General features: G+C 43.9%; 1 protein-coding gene across 1 annotated transcript; it reads left to right on the forward strand.

Moving 5' to 3' along the window:
• The first annotated feature begins 2,976 nt into the window (after positions 1-2,976).
• c7b (complement component 7b) lies at positions 2,977-18,517 on the forward strand. Its single transcript, XM_061801797.1, has 18 exons — positions 2,977-3,044; positions 4,900-4,961; positions 5,202-5,277; positions 6,101-6,242; positions 6,350-6,494; positions 7,490-7,628; positions 8,382-8,510; positions 8,622-8,865; positions 9,112-9,225; positions 9,305-9,471; positions 11,438-11,666; positions 13,364-13,535; positions 13,662-13,749; positions 13,897-14,029; positions 16,725-16,916; positions 17,599-17,695; positions 17,798-17,958; positions 18,306-18,517. Exons 1-18 carry the CDS (start codon positions 2,979-2,981, stop codon positions 18,476-18,478), a joined length of 2,529 nt encoding a protein of 842 aa, XP_061657781.1. The 5' UTR covers positions 2,977-2,978; the 3' UTR covers positions 18,479-18,517.
• The last annotated feature ends 237 nt before the right edge of the window (positions 18,518-18,754 follow it).

Raw genomic sequence — 18,754 nt, forward strand, 5'->3', positions numbered from 1 at the left:
GGTGTCCGCGCAGGTGCGCTGATTGGAAGGTGCACACTTGCGCCTCATGCAGCCTGATTATGCTGTGGATTTATATGACCGGAATGACAACTGGCCGGCGCCAGTTCGTTGATTTTCATGTCCCGTTCGTGTGCTCCGGTATCCCTGATCGAACCTATGTGTACCGACCTTCGCCTGTTCTCCGACCAACCTTGTAAGCCTGACTCCTTCGTTACTTCTGCCTGCTTTGATTGTTCTCCTGTGTACCGACTCCTGCCTGCCCGCTCACCTGCTCTCTTCGCCCGACGTCGCAACTACCGCTGCGGCACCGGACTGCCTGCTCGATTCCCTACCTCTCCATATAATAAACGTGTCTCTTCTTGAACTACCTTGCGTCTTCCGAGTTCCTGCATTTGGCTCCCACTCTCGCTCTGATGGGACGTGACAGAACGAACTGGCCCATCACAGGACACAGCAGGAAAGACCCGGCGTCGCCGGGACCGACGCAAGGTAGACCGTCTGCCGGATGACCAAGCCTGTCCGATCCGGGTAGGCTCCCTGATGTCCTCCGCTTCCGTGTCTTACGCTCCGCCAGCGAGGTATGAATACGTCCCGAACACGACCCGTCCGGCTCCTCATATTCTTCTGGACTCTGACTTTTTTTTTTGTATGACCGGCTGCCTGAGTACGACTCCGATGACTTTGATTTTGAATCTCTTTGCCCGGCTTTTCATCCCAGTCAGTTTGTTTCACCTCCTGGCGTTTCCAGCACTCGAGCGACTTCGCCCTGTAGGTCCAAGTACACCAATCTGTACGAGGGAACCCGCTTGGCCATCTACCTGGGACCTCTGCGTGGCGACCAGAGGAGACGCCCCGGCCGGCCGCTCCCTTGTGCCTCCCGCTGCGCGGCAACTAAGACACAGTCCTCCCACTCCTCGCCGGCAACGGCGAAGCCCGCAGACCCGCAGATGGTGGCGAAGCTTCCAGCCCTGAGGGTGGAGGAGTCGCCAAATCACGAGGCATTCCGCCGCAAAATGCGGGCGGAGATAGAACGACAGAGCGCGGAATTGGCAGCTCTCACGGCCCAGGTCCGGTAAGGATTGGCGAACCAGCCGAGCTACTCCGACGTCGCAATGGCGATGGACTCGCTGCTGATGCAGGTTCACATGGCAGTTGGAACTGACGCGCTTCCGAGACACGCCCACGTGTCAGTTTCGACTGACTCTCCGCCTGCTCAGGTTCACGTTGCCGTGGAAACCAACCCGCCCCCTTGCCAAGTGCACGCCGCAGTGGGAACGGACTCGCCACCGCGCCAAGCACACGTAGCTGTGGAAACCGACCCGCCCACTTGCCAAGTGCACGCCGCAGTGGGAACGGACTCGCCACCTCAAGTGCACGTCGCAGTGGGTATGGACTCACCACCTCGCCAAGCGCACGTAGCTGTGGAAACTGACCCGCCTCCTCGCCATTCCCACGTCGAGGTTTTGGCTGTTCCGAGCAGAGTTCACGCGGCAGTCGGAACTGACCCGGTCCCGAGACACGCCCACGTGTCAGTTTCGACTGACTCTCTGCCGACTCTCGTTCACGTTGCCCTGGAAACGGATTCGCCACCGCGCCACGCCCACGTTGCTGTTTCAACGGATGCACTGCAAGCTCACGTGGCAGTGGGGACCGACCCGATGCCGCCTCACGTTGCTGTCCAGGAGGTGGCGACATCTCCACAGCCGCTTCTCGTCCGTGCTCTGGAGTACCAGTGGCGACCGGCTCGCGGACGCTCCACACTCCTGCTTCGTCGGCGACCGTCCCGCGGACGCTCCACACTCCTGCTCTGTCGGCAATGAGCACGCCCATACGTTCCCGTCCAGGAGGTGGCGACGGTGACACTGACGCTGCCTTCTCACGTTCCCGTCCAGGAGGTGGCGATGGTGTCGCCGCCTTCTCACGTTGCCGTCCAGGAGGGGGCGATGGTGTCGCCGCCTTCTCATGTTGCCGTCCAGGAGGGGGCGATGGTGTCGCCGCCTTCTCACGTTGCCGTCCAGGACGGGGCGATGGTGTCGCTGCCTTCTCACGTTGCCGTCCAGGAGGGGGCGATGGTGTCGCCGCCTTCTCACGTTGCCGTCCAGGAGGGGGCGATGGTGTCGCCGCCTTCTCACGTTGCCGTCCAGGAGGGGGCGATGGTGTCGCCGCCTTCTCACGTTGCTGTCCAGGAGGGGGCGATGGTGTCGCCGCCTTCTCACGTTCCTGTCCAGGAGGGGGCGATGGTGTCGCCGCCTTCTCACGTTCCTGTCCAGGAGGGGCCGATGGTGTCGCCGCCTTCTCACGTTCCTGTCCAGGAGGAGTTGGGGAGTTCTGTGGAGCCACCCTGGAGCTGGAGAGACTTCGGGATGGTGGCGGTCATGGCTCTGGTCCTTCTCTCCTTCATCCTATTCGCTCCAGATGGCTGCCAGGTGCTTCATGACCTGGCCTCGTTGGTGACCAATTCACGGCTGCCTACTGACCAAGCCTCGGTGGGGACCAATTCCTGGTCGTCTTGCAACAATGCGTGGGAGGTTCTCGTCCGGAGCAGTGGTCTGCCTCGTTCTGGTTCCTGCTTCGCCGTTTGGTTCCTCACAGAGGTCGTCCGCCCGAATCGCCCCTTGGGGACCCTGGTGCTTGGCGTCCGGGTCGTCCTCCTGACCTGTCCACCCGGACGCCTTGTGTTTGGTGGCCTGGATGGCCACCAGACTGGGGTTCGTTGGGGGCGTGCCCTCCTCCAGACACCCCTTCCGCCCACCCCTGCCTGTGTTAATTATTGTTTGCTTTTTCGTTTAGGCACGTCTGGGAGCCGTGCCTTTGGGGGGGGGGGTACTGTCATGATCCTGCCGCTTCAGCACGAGCTGTGCAGGTGTCCGCAGGTGCGCTGATTGGAAGGTGCACACCTGCGCCTCATGCAGCCTGATTATGCTGTGGATTTATATGACCGCGATGACAACTGGCCGGCGCCAGTTTGTATGATCTTCATGTCCCGTTCGTGTGCTCCGGTATACCTGTGTGTACCGACCTTCGTCCGTTCTCTGACCAACCTTGTAAGCCTGACTCCTTCGTTACTTCTGCCTGCTTTGATTGTTCTCCTGTGTACCGACTCCTGCCTGCCCGCTCACCTGCTCTCTTCGCCCGACGTCTCAACTACCGCTGCGGCACCCGACTGCCTGCTCGATCCCCTACCTCTGCATATAATAAACGTGTCTCTTCTTGAACTACCTTGCGTCTTCCGAGTTCCTGCATTTGGGTCCCACTCTCGCTCCGATGGGACGTGACATGTCCCAGTATGACGCAATGAACAGACGATGGAGGCAATATGGCTACCGCTTGGATGTCGAACGAGACTTCCGCCACTTTGTGCATGGATGGACATTGAAGTGAATAATGTAATGTGTATTTTTCATTACAATATCTATTTTAGAATGTTTATAGACACGACACTTGACCTTTAAACAGCGACAACCAAAACTAAACATTTCTAATTTGATAAGGTCGAGGAAAGGTGGGTAAACTGAATGGCATCCAAAGCCGGAATGCCTGCTCTGCTTTCAGGTAATTGTCACTTTAGCACCGTCACTTGCTAAAGAAAACAAGAAACACATTTTCCGAATTTGAAAAAAAGATTTTCGTAACATCTAATCTCTATTTTGATACTGTTTTTTTTAATGATACAACCCATAACACCCTTGAGCCATACCATGTATTGAACCACAAAATTCCCTATCCATTCATTTCTGAGCTGCTTATCCTCACAAGGGATATGTGAGTGCTGGAGCCTATCTTTGGCCAGGAGGCAGGGTACACCCTGAACTGGTTGCCAGCCAATCGCAGGGCACATGGAAACTGACAACAGTCACACTCAAAATCCCACCTAGGGGCAATTTAGAGTGTCCAATCAATGCATATGTTTGGGATGTGGGAGGAAACCGGAGTACCCGGAGAAAACCCACATAGGCATGGGGAAAACATGCAAACTCCACAAAGGCGGAGCTGGGATTCCAACCCCTGTCCTCATAACTGTGAGGTAAATGTTTTAACCTGTCTTCCACCGTGCCACGTCCTGTGAATGTTTAAAAGTTATTTTTAATACACATGTGAAAACATGTAATGTGGTATCAGTTTAACCTTGTTTATTCTTGTGATATACATTCAGATCAGATAACATTTAATGACCAATTTATACAGAATTTCAGAGTTAACATACTTTTTCCGTCCACTGTATTTTCCACTGTCCACTTTCTAATAAATCCATACTTGTTTTGTGTGACCATTTCAATCCAGCAATATAAACAAACAGTTTACCAAATAGGAACTTTGTCCTTTTCCCGCAGAGTCAGCTGCTGATGTTCCTATTCAGAATAAACAATGATTATGCAACTGTACACATAATGAAGTTCTGTGACAGAGTAGTATGCAGGTTTGCCTTCAATCATGATTGCAACACAGTGATTTTATTAAATTTCAATATACTCAAAATATTTAAGTTTAAATATCTTAATGGAAGTCTTGTAAAAGAAGACTGAGTCTGGTCACGTGTCGCCGTGTGTACTGTGAGATTTGAAATGAGCTTGTTCCAAGTTTGATAGATGAGACTTTCCCCAGCGGGGGGATTCCAAAATATGGTCTTGTGTTGAGTAATCTCTACATGCTGGTTATACAACACTAGGGTTTAGTATGCTGAACATCTAAGGAAGATATCATGAAGGTAAACATTCTGTTTTGCTGTACTTCATGGTTAAATACTTTTTGGATCAGATGAAGGCTCTTCATTTTGATGAGGTCATATTTGTTTCAGGGCTCATATTAAAATACTTAAATGCTCGATGCCAAAATGAATTTAATCCACTGAAATTCACTTTCATTACTCATATGTTTAATGTGCTTGTGATATGTTAATAGTTGGACCTGGCTGTGCCTTTGTCTTCTTTGGCTTTGCTGCTTGCATTTCTTTTTCCCGTTTGGTAAGTAATGAATAACCTTACAACCGAGCTAGAGACTATCTCACGACATAAGTATTTTTCCTTTTGACTTCTATGAACCTGTATTACTACTTCATTTATTTGACAACAATATTAAATTTTATTAGCTGTGACCCTAACCAGAAATGCTAATACTTGTATCTTTATGATACTGTAATTTATGCACAAAAGGCTGTGGTGTATGATATTCAATTTTTCATTGCTGTATTCCACTTGTTTCAGCTGTCATCAGCCAATAAACTGCAGATGGGGGTCTTTTGGAGATTGGTCCGAGTGTGATGGCTGCACCAAAACAAAGGTAAGCCTAACATACAAAAATAATATTTTGCATGCAATTGTAGTCATGGTTTGCCCTACATGGAACCTTAATATACGGTAATAACTTTGTTATTTATAGTTTACTTACAGGAAGCATGTACACTGAAATAACATCTATTTTAAATACACAAAATTGACATTATTATGGTCACATAATCCGGTTTCAGGGTCCATTATTAAGCTATGACTATATTTATTTGAATATTGTATTAATTTTGTTTGTAGGACAACTTAATCTTATTGGGCTTTACTGTATGTTGCTGAATTACAACACAATTACATATACAATGTATAAATGACTATTATTGTCACGACCCATCGGAACGGGAGTAGGACCCAAATGCAGGACTCGGACGATGCAAGGTAGTTCGGGGAGAAACGTTTATTATTTCGTGGTCGGGGATCGGGCAGGCAGTCAGGTGCAGCAGCGGTAGTTGAGACGTCGGGCGAAGAGAGCAGGTGAGCGGGCAGGCAGGAGTCGGTACACAGGAGAACAATCAAAGCAGGCAGAAGTAACGAAGGAGTCAGGCTTACAAGGTTGGTCGGAGAACAGGCGAAGGTCGGTACACACGGGTTGTCGATCAGGGATACGGGAGTACTCGAACGGGACATGAAGCTCAGCGATCTCGCCCGGACCAGTCGTCATCGGGGTCATATAAATACACAGAATAATCAGCCCGCAGGTGTGCGCCTCCCAATCAGCGCAACCGCGCTGGCACCCGCACAGCCCGGGCTGGAGTGGCAGGATCATGACAATTATTAATATTTTTAAATTCAAACTTTTTTCCCGTTATCTCCATTAGGTTCGTACTCGACATGTGGTTGTGTATGCCCAGTTCGGAGGTGTGCCATGTTCAGGGGAAAGCACTGAATCACACCCTTGTGTACCACAAAAGGGGTGTCCCCTCGAAACAGGGTGTGGAGCGAGGTTCCGATGCACATCTGGTGAGCTAAAAGCATTTTCCCATTTAAATCAAAATGGAATTTGTGGATTTTTGACATTTTCTTTCAATGTTATGCCAGTATAACTTCTTAAATGTCCCTCCATGAAGGTCAATGCATTAGCCAGTCCCTGGTGTGTAATGGAGACCAGGATTGTGAAGATGGTCTGGATGAGAGAGGCTGTCAGGAAGAGGATAGTCACTTTGTATGCGATATTGACAAAACACCGCCAAACTCTGATTTGACTGGAAGAGGGTGAGTAAATCCAACTTATATTGCAGGTGCAACTATTTTGCTTGTAGATACTTGATGCAGCACCACATCTAAGTGCAGTATGCGAGTTGTTAGTGGATTGTCAGATACTCCCATCTACTGTAATGTAGTAACTCTTACTTTGTAGTCCCTTTGACATGCTAAACCAGACAGGAAATATGGTTTAGTTTTATCCATCCTTCCATCCATTTTCTTAGCTGCTTATCCTCACAAGAGTTGCAGGGAGTGCTGGAGCCTATCCCAGCTGTCAACTGGCTGGAGGCAGGGTACACCCTGAACTGGTTGCCACCCAATCGCAGGGCACATCGAGAGAAACAGCCGCACTCACATTCACACCTTGGGGCAATTTAGAGTGTCCAATTAATGTTGTATGTTTTTGGGACGTGGGAGGAAACCGGAGTGTTCTACGCAGGCACGGGAAGATCATGCAAACTCCGGTTTAGTTTTATTTGGCTTTCATTGTGGCGGTAGGGTGGAGCAAATGGCTACACTGTTGGGCTCACAGTTCTGAAGACTGAGATTCAAATCCTGGTGTGGAGTTTGCATTTTTGTATGGGGGTTAACGTCACGTCTCACTACAAATACATGATTAACTCTCAAGCAGTTGGCAGGCAACCAGTTCGTGTGTACCTTGCCACCTGCCCGAAGATAGCTGTGATAGGTTCCAGCACTCTCGCCACCCTTGTGAGGATAAAGGGCTCAGAAAATGGATGGATGGATGAATATTAACAGATCAGTCAGATGTGTTGCATTTCCGTGAAAATTCATTCAGAAATGTGTCTTTGTAGCTATTGCCTTCAAAAGTTGATTTTCGTCAGGTCTTTCAAGACATAAAAGACACTTTTTCTTTTTAGCATAGTTCTGCTTTCCCAGTGTTATTACATTTTTGTGCAAAGTTTCAGTATTCCCGTATATATGTTTTAGATAATAGATTGTTTTTTTTCTAAAATTGAGGGGTTGGTTGTTGCTATTACCAGGTATGACGTGCTCACAGGGAAGCTGAGAGCAGGTGTGATCAATACTCTGAGTTTTGGAGGGCAGTGCAGGAAGGTGTTCAGTGGTGACCATAAAATTTATTATCGACTTCCACAGAACATTCTCAAGTACAACTTTGAGGTGAGTAAAACATTTAATGTGGTCACTGGCAATCATATGTGCTTGCAGTATGAAAACAAAACAAAACAACCCAACAAAAAAGAGCGGACAGACTTTCATTGAATTTCTTTTCATTTTCGTTTACAGCTCTCTATTATTATTATTATTATTATTATTATTATTATTAAATATGTTTACAGTATTTTACGATGAAAATAACGCAGCAGCAACAGCAACCCTTCTTTCCTTATTTAAGAACCTGAAGAGAGTAAAATGAACACTCCGTACTCTGTAGAATGCAGACCTCAGGCAAGGGAGATAATCAAATGTTCTTCGAATATAAACATAGTAAATAAACCATGCAACAATCCACCACCGATATGTGATGAAATCCGATTTTGGTACATTCATACTGACTTCAACCTCTGTGATTTCACATGATTCATTTGTTGAGAAATACAAAAGAAAATAATTTCTACAAAAAGAATAGGGATCTAGCAGAGGTTGCTGCTCGGTCCCTGAAGATCAATTTCACTGTCCAATTGTCACAACACAGTAATTACAGTTAACCTCTTATGTCCATAGGCATTTTTTTTTACATTTTTAAATGGAAATTCATACAAATCAAATATGTAACTACTCTTGATATGAAGATGCTGTTAATATCCAGGAATAAGAGTGCATGTGCAGTATGGTACAGGAGGGGGTAGCATAGTATTTCAAATGTTTTTGTGTTGAATCCTCCTGTTCAAACAATACATTTGTGATTTAAAGGTGAAAGTAGACAATGAGGAAAGTGACGAATCCTTTGAAAGCTCTTGGGCGTACATGCAACACATCCAGGGCACCGCTTTAGCGGGCCACGACCGTCGCACCTTTCACAAAGAGCTCACTGAAACAAAGGTAACAATTTGGTCAATCTGCATTAAAAATGATTTATGATGTAGGACACAAATTCTATTGGCTGGCCTAGCTTTCTTTTGTCTCTGTTAAATCCTCACTCATCTCAAACAGAACCAGAGACTCATCATTCTAAAGAACAAAGTGGAGTTGGCCCAGTTCCAAAACTCAGCCCCTCAGTATTTGACCCTGGCTGAAGAATTCTGGAAGACTTTAATGTCACTTCCGTTCACATACAACTATGCTGCCTATCGTCGACTACTCCAGACCTACGGCACACATTATCTGTCTGAAGGCTCTCTTGGAGGCGAATACCAAGGCTTGTTGGAGTTAGACCGCCAGGCTTTTGAATCATCAAGTAAGAGCCTCTAAATATTTTTGATGGTCCTTAAAACTTGAGCTTTTTTTTTTTTGGGGGGGGGGGTAGTTAAGTGTAGGAAAAAAAATTTCCTCAATAAAAACAAAGCTGAGTTGCTTTCCGAATAACCTGATATGAATAATTAATATGGAAAGTAAATCTGCACAGCAAAGATGTTGTAACTTGTTTGAATTGCAATAAAAAGCAGTTGATGTAATGTGGTCATGCTCTTGAAATTGTGTGAAGGCACAACAGAGATAGACTACAAGCACTGCTGGAGAAAGGTTAAACGACGGCTGTTCTGGAAAAAAGTCAAAACCGTATGTGAAAAATTCTTCAAGTCTCTATCATTTGATGAAGGTGAGTATATGTATTGGCCATGCTAAGATGGCATTACCTGTGGACAACTATCCATTGTCAAGATGTGTTTTCTCAACAGAAAGAGGTGTGAACAAGATGCCCATTAAGGTGAACACAATAGGAGGAGATCCATCATTTTCAGACATTTTAAAAGTACTAGACCTTGAAAATCCAGAAATAAATGGAGAGGCCTACGATAACTGGGCCTCCTCTGTTAAAGACTTTCCTGACATCATCGACCAGAAGGTATTACTGTGAGCTCTGACACTATTGACTCTATTGGAGGTCAAAGAATGCATCAGAAACAAGCTCACACATACCCGTATATGAACCACTGTGAAAAGAAATGTAAACATAGCTTTTAGACTTTGCCCAATAACACAACTGACTTTCAATTTGGTTAAACAAAAACTACTGGACCTATTGCTCAAGTACGCTATATTATTCGTGTGCATCCAAAGCTTAATTCATAACAAAATGCGAACCCTGTCATTTTTTGTACAGTTAACAAGTGTCTTTATTAAACAGAGCTTAGTGTTAAGTAACACTTGAAAACTTTCAGGGGGACTGAGACTCTCACAAACAAAAGTTAGTTATTTCAAATTTAATATTAGCAAAAATATAATTATTACATTCTGACATTTTCAAAACAAAGCTGTTTTGTTGTTTTTTTTTTTCTTTACCTCCAAGGGCTTGAGCACAAGATAGCTGGTCGCCGCCCCTTTACGCCACACTTGCTTATCATGGTAATAGGAAGCCATACAAGACAATTTCCACTTTTTTTCATGGACTCCCAGCAGAACTGAGAGTCCCCTCTGGGAATGCTGTCCAGCAGCCTCTCTAATGACTCCAAAATGGGTGGGTCCACTTGGAGGCTGTTCAGTGAATAGATGTACAAACAGTCACCCAGGCAAAGGGATACAGGACTACCCTCTCGTCCACTAGTGTGAACACCAAATTATAGTCACTGACCCAATTGACAAAAGGTATGACCACACCTACTCTCCGTCTCTCACCATGGGCAATGCCAGTGGTAGAAGTTAAACACCTCTCAAAAGGACTAGTACCAGAGCTCAAGTTGTGTGTTCATGCGAGTTTTGCTATGTCTAGTTAGAACCTTTCAATCTGTCACACCAGCTCAGGCTCCTTCCCCATCTGGGAGATGACATCCCACATCCATACAACTATCGTCTAAAGCTGGGGATGGAACCAGCGAGGCTGATTGTCTCTTTTTGCTGTGCCTGGCCATGTCCCATGGGTACATTAAGCCTTTTTAGACCTGGGAGGGCCTCAATGACCCATGACCGGGGCAGGGAGAACATACTGTATTACAATATTTTTGTTTGTCATAGTAGGTCAGTGGACCAGGCTTTGTCTGGTCCCTCACCTAGGACTTGTTTGTCTTGCTGGGAAAAATAGTCCCAGACAACTTAGCTCCTATGATCACTGTGACACAAAAACCCTTCTGTCACGGAAGAAGAAAGAGGAGGTTTATAATATCCTGATTAGGTTCTTTATCTACGCAAATGTAGTAAAAAAAAAAACATTAAAAAATCATATTACTCTGATACAGTGCAGTTCTGCCACTGCAAATGTTTTGTGGCATCTGTCCATCCCTGGAGACAATGGAGACTTCATCTTGGCCATCCCATGGTTGACTTTTAGCACTTGCTCTGCAACACCAGCACTGAAGTGCCCTCTCCAGATGCAGGTCTGGGCAAAGATTATTGAAGTTCAGTGTCCCCAATTGCCAGGGCTCCCCTCTCAGCCTTGCTGGCAGGGTCCGAAGGAAAGGTGAACTAATACGGATGGTCATAGATCCTGGAAGGGGTCACAATGCCTGACCAACACTCGCTTTTCTGTCTGGGTTGGCTCCCGAGGGCTTTGCTTCTTCTGAAGCAACCACAAGGCAGTGGGGAGGGTAGCGGACAGTCAGAGCTGAGATTCAAACTGCCAACCCTTCATTCACTGGACAGCCTTCTCTACCAACTACCACAGCTGCCAATCCAAACTACAAACACATTAATCAATCCACACTTCTCAGACAGGTTCAATCAGAACTCAACATTATTATTTTTGGAAAGGCTAAATTTGGTAGACAATTTATGTTGGTGTTTGTCCAGGTGTACACATACACAAGAGTAGCTACTGTTATTTGGTAGACCAATCACAAATAAAATGGTTTATTGATAGTCTTAAACCTGTATTCCAGCTGCGCCCTGTGTATGAGCTTGTAAAAGAGGTGCAGTGTGCAGGACTAAAGAGACTTCACTTGAAAAGGGCCATTGAAGAATACTTGGCAGAGGAGCATCCGTGTCACTGCCAACCTTGCCAGAACAATGGCCAGCCACTTCTAACTGGCTCAGAGTGTCGGTGCAGCTGCCGCCCTGGAACCTCAGGACAAGCATGCGAGCATGGAGCTGTGATTGGAGAGCAACCAGGTAAAGGACTGTTGTCACTAGGGTTAGAGGGAAAAAAACAGATAAACATTTTGATCTCTCAGGTGTACGGTTAAACTTGTATCCTATTGTTTGGTTGTGCAGCAGTAATCAGAGCCTAAAACATTCCTCGGATTCATTAATCAAGACTTACTTAAGCCATGTTCACCATTAGGTCTGCAGTTAAGGTGGGCGGGGTGATCACCAACTGACTTATTTACATGACAAAGGATTTCCCCCTCAAAACAGCCAAGAAAGAAAAGTTGAAAAGCGTGTTGTAGTTATTGATGCATTGGGGTTTTGGGCAAAAGAATGTCAGAAATATTTTTGAAACTGTTGAAAAATGTTTTACGAAAAAAGTGCTGAAGGTCTTCTTTAAAATCAAAAGCCATAGATAGATATATTATATAGGATATACTATTATACAATTATTTATTATAATTTTTATTTTATTATTATTTTTAATTGGTGGCACGGTGGCCCAGGTAGAAAGGGTTGGCCTCACAGTACTGAGGACCTCAATCTCAGCCCTCCCCGTGTAGAGTTTGTATGTTCTACGAGTGCCTGCTTGGGTTTTCTCTGGGCACTCCGGTTTCCTCCCACATCCCCAAAACATCCATCCATACATCCATCCATCCATTTTTTTAGCCGCTTATCCTCAGTAGGTTCGCGGGGTGTGCTGGAGCCTATCTCAGCTGTTGCCGGGCAGGAGGCGGGGTACACCCTGTACTGGTTGCCAGCCAATCGCAGGGCACATGGAGACAAACAGCCACACCTATCTCCACACCAAGGGGCAATTTAGAGTCTCCAATTAATGTTCCATGTTTTTAGAAACTGGAGGGCCCAGAGAAAACACGCACAGGCACTGGAAGAACATGCAAACTCCAGACAGGTGGGTCCATGATTGAACCAGGAACCTCAGAACTGTGAGGCAAACGCTTTCCAGCTGATCCACTGTGCCAACTCCCCAAAACAAGCAACATTAATGGTCTAAATTGCCCCGAGGTGTGATTGCGAGTGCGGCTGCTTGTCTCTATGTGCGATTGGTTGGCAACCAGTTCACTGTGTACCCAGCCTTCTGCTCGTTGACAGCTGGGATAGGATCCAGCACTCCCGCGACCCTTGTGAGGATAAGGGGTTAAGAAAATTGATGGATGTTTTTAACAAAAGACTTGGTAAATAAAGTGTTTAAATGCAAGTGAGTATGACTTTATGTTACCCTGACAATCAGGTCTGGCGCTAAGGGGTAGCTACTGGCCGGCTATCGCTCAGCAGTGTGCCTAAAGAAAAAAAAAAATCACTCATAATTCTATCTATTTTATTTATACAACACTTTTAATATCCAAGATTGGGCAATCACAATTTAACAGCTGTTTTTAGTCTGTAAACACACGTTTTTTTCCTCCAAAATGAGCCGTTCGATTGGCTCGCAGTGCTTACGTCATGGTCATGTGGCTGCCTTTTTTCGTCTGATTGGTAAAATGGAGTCAAGTGACATTAACATTCACATTTAATTGGCATAAGATTTGCAGAAGTCGAAGATGGACTCTAAAAATAGATAAATGTAGCGGATGGCATGTCAATCATTGCAATAGAGTAAAAGGCGATCCTTCTTCACATAAATACTCATGTAAAAATAAAAAGTACAGTGCATTTACATGCATAAAGTTTGTCCCATTTAAGTGTTAATATTTTCTGAGGGGTGATCCATGGGGGCTGGAGTTGCTGGTCATCCTGGAATTCTTGTTCTGGTGGTCAAAGGTCAAGGTCTCGCAGTTGCAATAACCCCAGCCCCAGCAGAGGTGGCCAGCACTGCTCTGGGGTATCTTTCGAGCAATTACCCTGTGAGGACGCAGACATACAGTATTTACAGTAAGGACAGACAAATGCCCATTCACACATTAAGCAATTATTGAGCTGATCTAATTAGAAAATGACAACAAATAACTAACAATGAGGATACTAATTCGTTTTTCCCCGTCTACAACCTGTGTGAAGTATGATGGAGCCCCAATGCTTCAGTCTGTCTGTGACACCACCAAAGACTTGTGGACCACCTCCAAACCTCAGAAATGGTTTCATTCAGGTAAACTTTGTATGACTAATATGCAGTTGTCGGTTGTCTGGATTTAACACAATTAGAAAGGTTATGATGTTTGTCTATAAATATGCAACTGGGAATGTCTTTAATTGTACTGACAACAAGTATACCAACTATCTGTGTGTTTTTCAGCATCCTAGTGATTTTTATGTAGCTGGAAACATGGTCCAATACTCCTGCATTGATGGTTATTACCTCAGTGGAAACCCATTGGGTGAATGTACTGAAAATCAGACCTGGAAGGTTGGAGCAAAGGTTTGTAAAAGTAAGTTTAATCTAGAATAACCCATGGAACAGATAGACTACTATTAAACAACTTCATTCAGGTCATCCTAATATAATAAAGATGAATGTACAACATCATTACATTTTGCCAATAGTATTAGAAACACAAATTTGAAACTACAGGTTGCCCAGTCTGAATCTAGCTTTGTTGATACATTATAAATCACATCAATCCAAGAGCATAATAAGCACTCCAGGGTAAGTGAAGCAAAACAAACTTTTTTTTTATAGTGCATTTCATACACAAGGTAAGTCAATGTGCGTTCGATGATTAAAAGTAAAACAAAGAAAAACACCTTTGAAACATTTAAAACAAGGAGAAAAATAGAAGAGTACAAATTAAAAACAGCAGACAGTGCAAGAAATATAATTTATGTGGAAATGCTCTAAAACGCATTGGAAAAAAAGAAGAGTTTTTAATCTGGAATTCAAAACATTCACACTTGGGTCTGATGTCACCTCTGTTGGCAACTGATTCCGTTTGTGTGCAGCAATAGCTAAATGCACTATTTGACCTGAGTCTGTCGATGTCAGAGCCCTACTGGGTTTATATTCCTTGAGGATTTCTTTCATCTATTCAGGACTGAAAGCATTTAGTGATTTATAGATAGCAGGTAGGTATAGGTAGCAGGAATTTAAAACATATTCTAAAGCTGACTGGGAGCCAGTGTAAAGACTTTAGAATTGGAGTTATATACTCTGACCTCTTTGTTTTGTGAAGAACTCTGCAGCATTCGGGATGAGCTCCACCTAGAAGACCATAACAATAGTCAAGTCTACTTGAGACAAAAACATGTATGAGCTTCTCCTGGTCTCTTTGACCCATACAAGGCTTCACGCTAGAAACTGTATGTTCTTCAGATAGAAGGTAGTTTTAGTAAATGTTTTGAATTGTCTTGCTGAAATGAGCAGGGATATCCATGAAAAACAGTTTCCCCAAAACCTGTATGTACCTTTCATCATTAATGGTGCCTTCACATATGTGTAAAGTACCCATGCCATTGACACTAATACAGCCCCACACCATCACAGATGCTGGCGTTTGAATTTTGCGTTTCTAACAGTCCAGATGACTTTTTCTCTGTGAGCTGGAGGACACAACGTCAACAATTTCCAAAAAGAATTTGAAATTTAGACTTGTTGAACCAAAGAACACATTTCCACTTTGGATCACTCAAATTTCAAGGAGAAAAGTAGAAGAAGATAGATAGATAGAAGATAGAAGAAATCAAAACTCAATGTTGGTTTTTGGCCTTGCTGGTTCTATGCAGTGATTACTCCAGATGCTCTGAAACCTTTGATTATATTATAAACTGTAAATGATGAAATCACTATCTTCTCCTTCTTTCGGCTTGTCCCGTTATGCAATTGGACATAGAAGAACATTGTCCTTAAACTGACATCTTTCTCACATATGTGTTCACATAGAGGTGAATCTTTCCCCATTTTTGCTTGTGAATGACTGAGCAATTCAGGGAAGCTCCTTTTATTATGGCACCTACTGTTCCCAATTAACCTGTTCACATGGGGATGCCCCAAACAGGTGTTAGTGTCACGGTCAGGGCTTGTGAAGGAGAGGAACACAAGGCAAGGACACGAAGGACTCAAATGCAGGGAAGCAGAAACAAAATTATATTTAATTCCCAAAAGGTACACCCAACAAGGTATCACAACTAATAACCAAAGTAATAAAGAAAACCATAAATAACCTAAATTGGAAACAAGACAAGATGTGGCAAAGAGAGAAAATGGCATGGGTATGGACAAACAGGACATCAACAAACAATGGACCGATGGGAACTGAAAGCAACCAGGGAGTTAGATACACAGAAAATAACAAACAATGAGGAATATCTGGACAAGACACGAGTGGCTGGAGAGAGCTGATTGGTCAACACAAGGCAGGAGGTTAAACCCGAACGGGCGGATAGAGCAAACAAAAGGAGCACACGAGATGTGAAAAATATGGAACTTGGGAAATATGAAACAAAACCAACCCAACCCAACCAAAATGTAGACAATGACAGTGTGATGAGCATTCCTAACTTTATAGCCACCTCTCCCAGCTTCTTTGGAATGTATTGCAGCCATAAAATTCCAAGTTAATGATTACAGTATTTGCTAAAAACATTTAAGTTTATCACTTTGAACATTAAATAGCTTGTGTTTGTAGTATATTCAATTAACCATAGATTGAACATGATTTGCAAATCATTGTATTCTGTTTGGATTTTAGCACAACTTCCCAACTTCATTGGATTTGGGTTTGTCATAGAAAAGGACGGCCCACAACATGTAGGAGCCTGTGTCGGTTCATTATTTAGCTACTATGTATACTCTTGCTTTTACAAGCTGGTGCCCATTGGAAATAATTATGAAGCCCTAATGACTTCCCATTACAGCCTGCTTCCATTCACATGTTTGTCCAAATATAAAATTTTTCGATGAAACAGAATTAGATACTTGTACCAAATGTAAGTTTTTTTGGGACACATTCTTCATCAGGAGAAATGCAAGCGAAGTAACACATGTGCTTAATCTACCATTGCGTTCAAAGCAATAATATTATGCTGTAACTCTCAGTCAGACTTTGTTTTCTGATTATGTACCACCGTCAATCGGGTCTCACCGTCATCATAATACCTGAAATACCCTTTCTTCACATTCATTCACAGGTTCAACATGTCGCATTCCTTACCTCAACGGTGACGTTATGGCCACACCCACTAAAGTGGACTATCAGATTGGAGATAGGATATTCTTGTCATGTCCCGAGGGATTGGTGCTGACTGGTGATGTGTCAGACATAATATGCAGTCCCAGTCTCCAATGGTCTCCTTCTCCCTCCACAGCTCACTGTAATAAAGGTGACAGTGGTAACATGAGAATTGCCTCATACACTCTAATAAAGCTCATCCATTCATTTTCTATGGTGCTGGTCACCAATAGGGTTACAAAGGAACTGGCGCTTATCCCTGCTGACTTTGGGCGTGAACGAGGCCATACCCAGAACTGTTGACAAGCCAATCTCAGGGCTCAATGACACAAACAATCATTGTTTTTCTCACCTGTGCAAGAGTTCCAATCTTCAAATTACCGACGCGTCACATTAGAGACTGAAGTGTGAGGTTTTTTTTTTTTTTTTTAAATACTGCATGGGCTCTTGGGACAAGAAAAGTTTTACTCTGTCTTTTGACTCTAACCAACTAGGATAGATGTTTTTTTTACTCTATGCCCTGAACAGGACAGGCTGTAGAAAATGGATGGAAAGAATGCGAAAGTCTTTGCGAGCTGACCAAATATCCTAAACAGTACTGCAGTTTTGCCGTGCTTATTTTTTATCAGTGAATCCAAATGGCTGCAATATTATTATATTAAATTCATCAAGTGTGTATTAACTTGAAAAGAATCCAATCTTGTGTCAATCTTATACTGAGCAAACCTTTTATTTTTATTAACAGCTCCTCTTGTACTTTTATATAACTACTATAATCCAACATTTGCCTGATTTTAAAATGTAACTTCAGTTTTGACACTTTTCCCTCTCAGCCCCCACAGCTCAAACTCCTAATATTGGCCTGAAGTGTAAATTGTGGGAGAATATTGGAAAAACTGAGTGTGTGTGTAAAATGCCACATCAGTGCCCGTAAGTATGATTTGTGTACATGTATTCAGTGGGTTAAATGAGTGAAAAGTGAACTGAAGGAAATTGAAAGTAGTTTATTGGTTTTCTCCATATGTTCTGCAGGACGTCTCTGGAATTGTGTGCCAAAGTAAGCCTGGGCCAGCCTCGAGTGCTTGGTGTTTGCCAGCTTGGAGCTCTGCGATGTTTAGGCCGCGGCTTTACGCTGGTCAACGATAGCGAGTGTGAGTGGTCAAAAGAGAGTGCTAGTGGAGCAAAATGCCAGGGTGAGTCAAGATTTGGATTTTAAATACAGTTTGCAGGTCTTAACCTGTTGAAAGAAAATGGATACAGATTTGAAACAGAATTTACAGGACTTAATGCATAAACTCAATTTCATGTAATTATGGCAAAAGTCATCTAGCAAAAGTGAAGGTTGTGTGAATGCAAGAATGTTTGTGTTTGTTTTTAACAAAGTTCAGTACCAGCATATTTATTTTTCAGTTGTTTACTATTGTTCCTTCTTTATTTAAATATATAGCGGATTTCCTCGTTTCTGTACGAATCAACCAGAGTATGAAAATCCACACCATTTACTGAATACTTTTCCTCTTTTTTTTTTTTCTCCAATTAGTTGGAAGTTGTCAATGTCAGAATGCATCCGAATGCCCAGAAGACTCGGCTCCTCTGTGTGTGACCTCAGCTGTTGGCAGTGTTGCCTTGACAATGACCGAATGCCAAGTGGGGTCCAGGAGGTGTGCTGGAGAGCAGCTCACTGTTATTGACATTGATGGATGTCCCCAATAAAGATACTTAATTTCCCCTCATCAAGTGTAGTCTGTATTTAAAATGTTTAATAAGTATGAGCAGCTTGTAAGGCCATGTCTTTCTTTTCATAAATGGCTCTGGAGAGATACAGTTTGCAAAGTGGAAAAATGATATTTATTACTAATATGACAAATCAAAAGATTAATGTCTTATAAACAAGATAATCTTGTCTTTTTAAACAAGGTACTTTTGTATTGATCAAATACACCCTTATGGAGGCACAAGCCAGTGAAAACAGTAACCAAGCCAGGATAA

Source organism: Syngnathoides biaculeatus, chromosome 17, assembly GCF_019802595.1.
Source record: "Syngnathoides biaculeatus isolate LvHL_M chromosome 17, ASM1980259v1, whole genome shotgun sequence".
Taxonomy (NCBI): Eukaryota; Metazoa; Chordata; class Actinopteri; order Syngnathiformes; family Syngnathidae; genus Syngnathoides; species Syngnathoides biaculeatus.

Bases quoted from the DNA above. Each gene is read 5' to 3' on its own strand.
- c7b (XM_061801797.1), top strand. From the start codon at position 2,979: ATGTCCCGTTCGTGTGCTCCGGTATACCTGTGTGTACCGACCTTCGTC. The intron at 6,243-6,349 runs GTGAGCTAAAAG...CCCTCCATGAAG, and splicing joins GAGGTTCCGATGCACATCTG to GTCAATGCATTAGCCAGTCC. The intron at 9,472-11,437 runs GTATTACTGTGA...CCTGTATTCCAG, and splicing joins CTGACATCATCGACCAGAAG to CTGCGCCCTGTGTATGAGCT.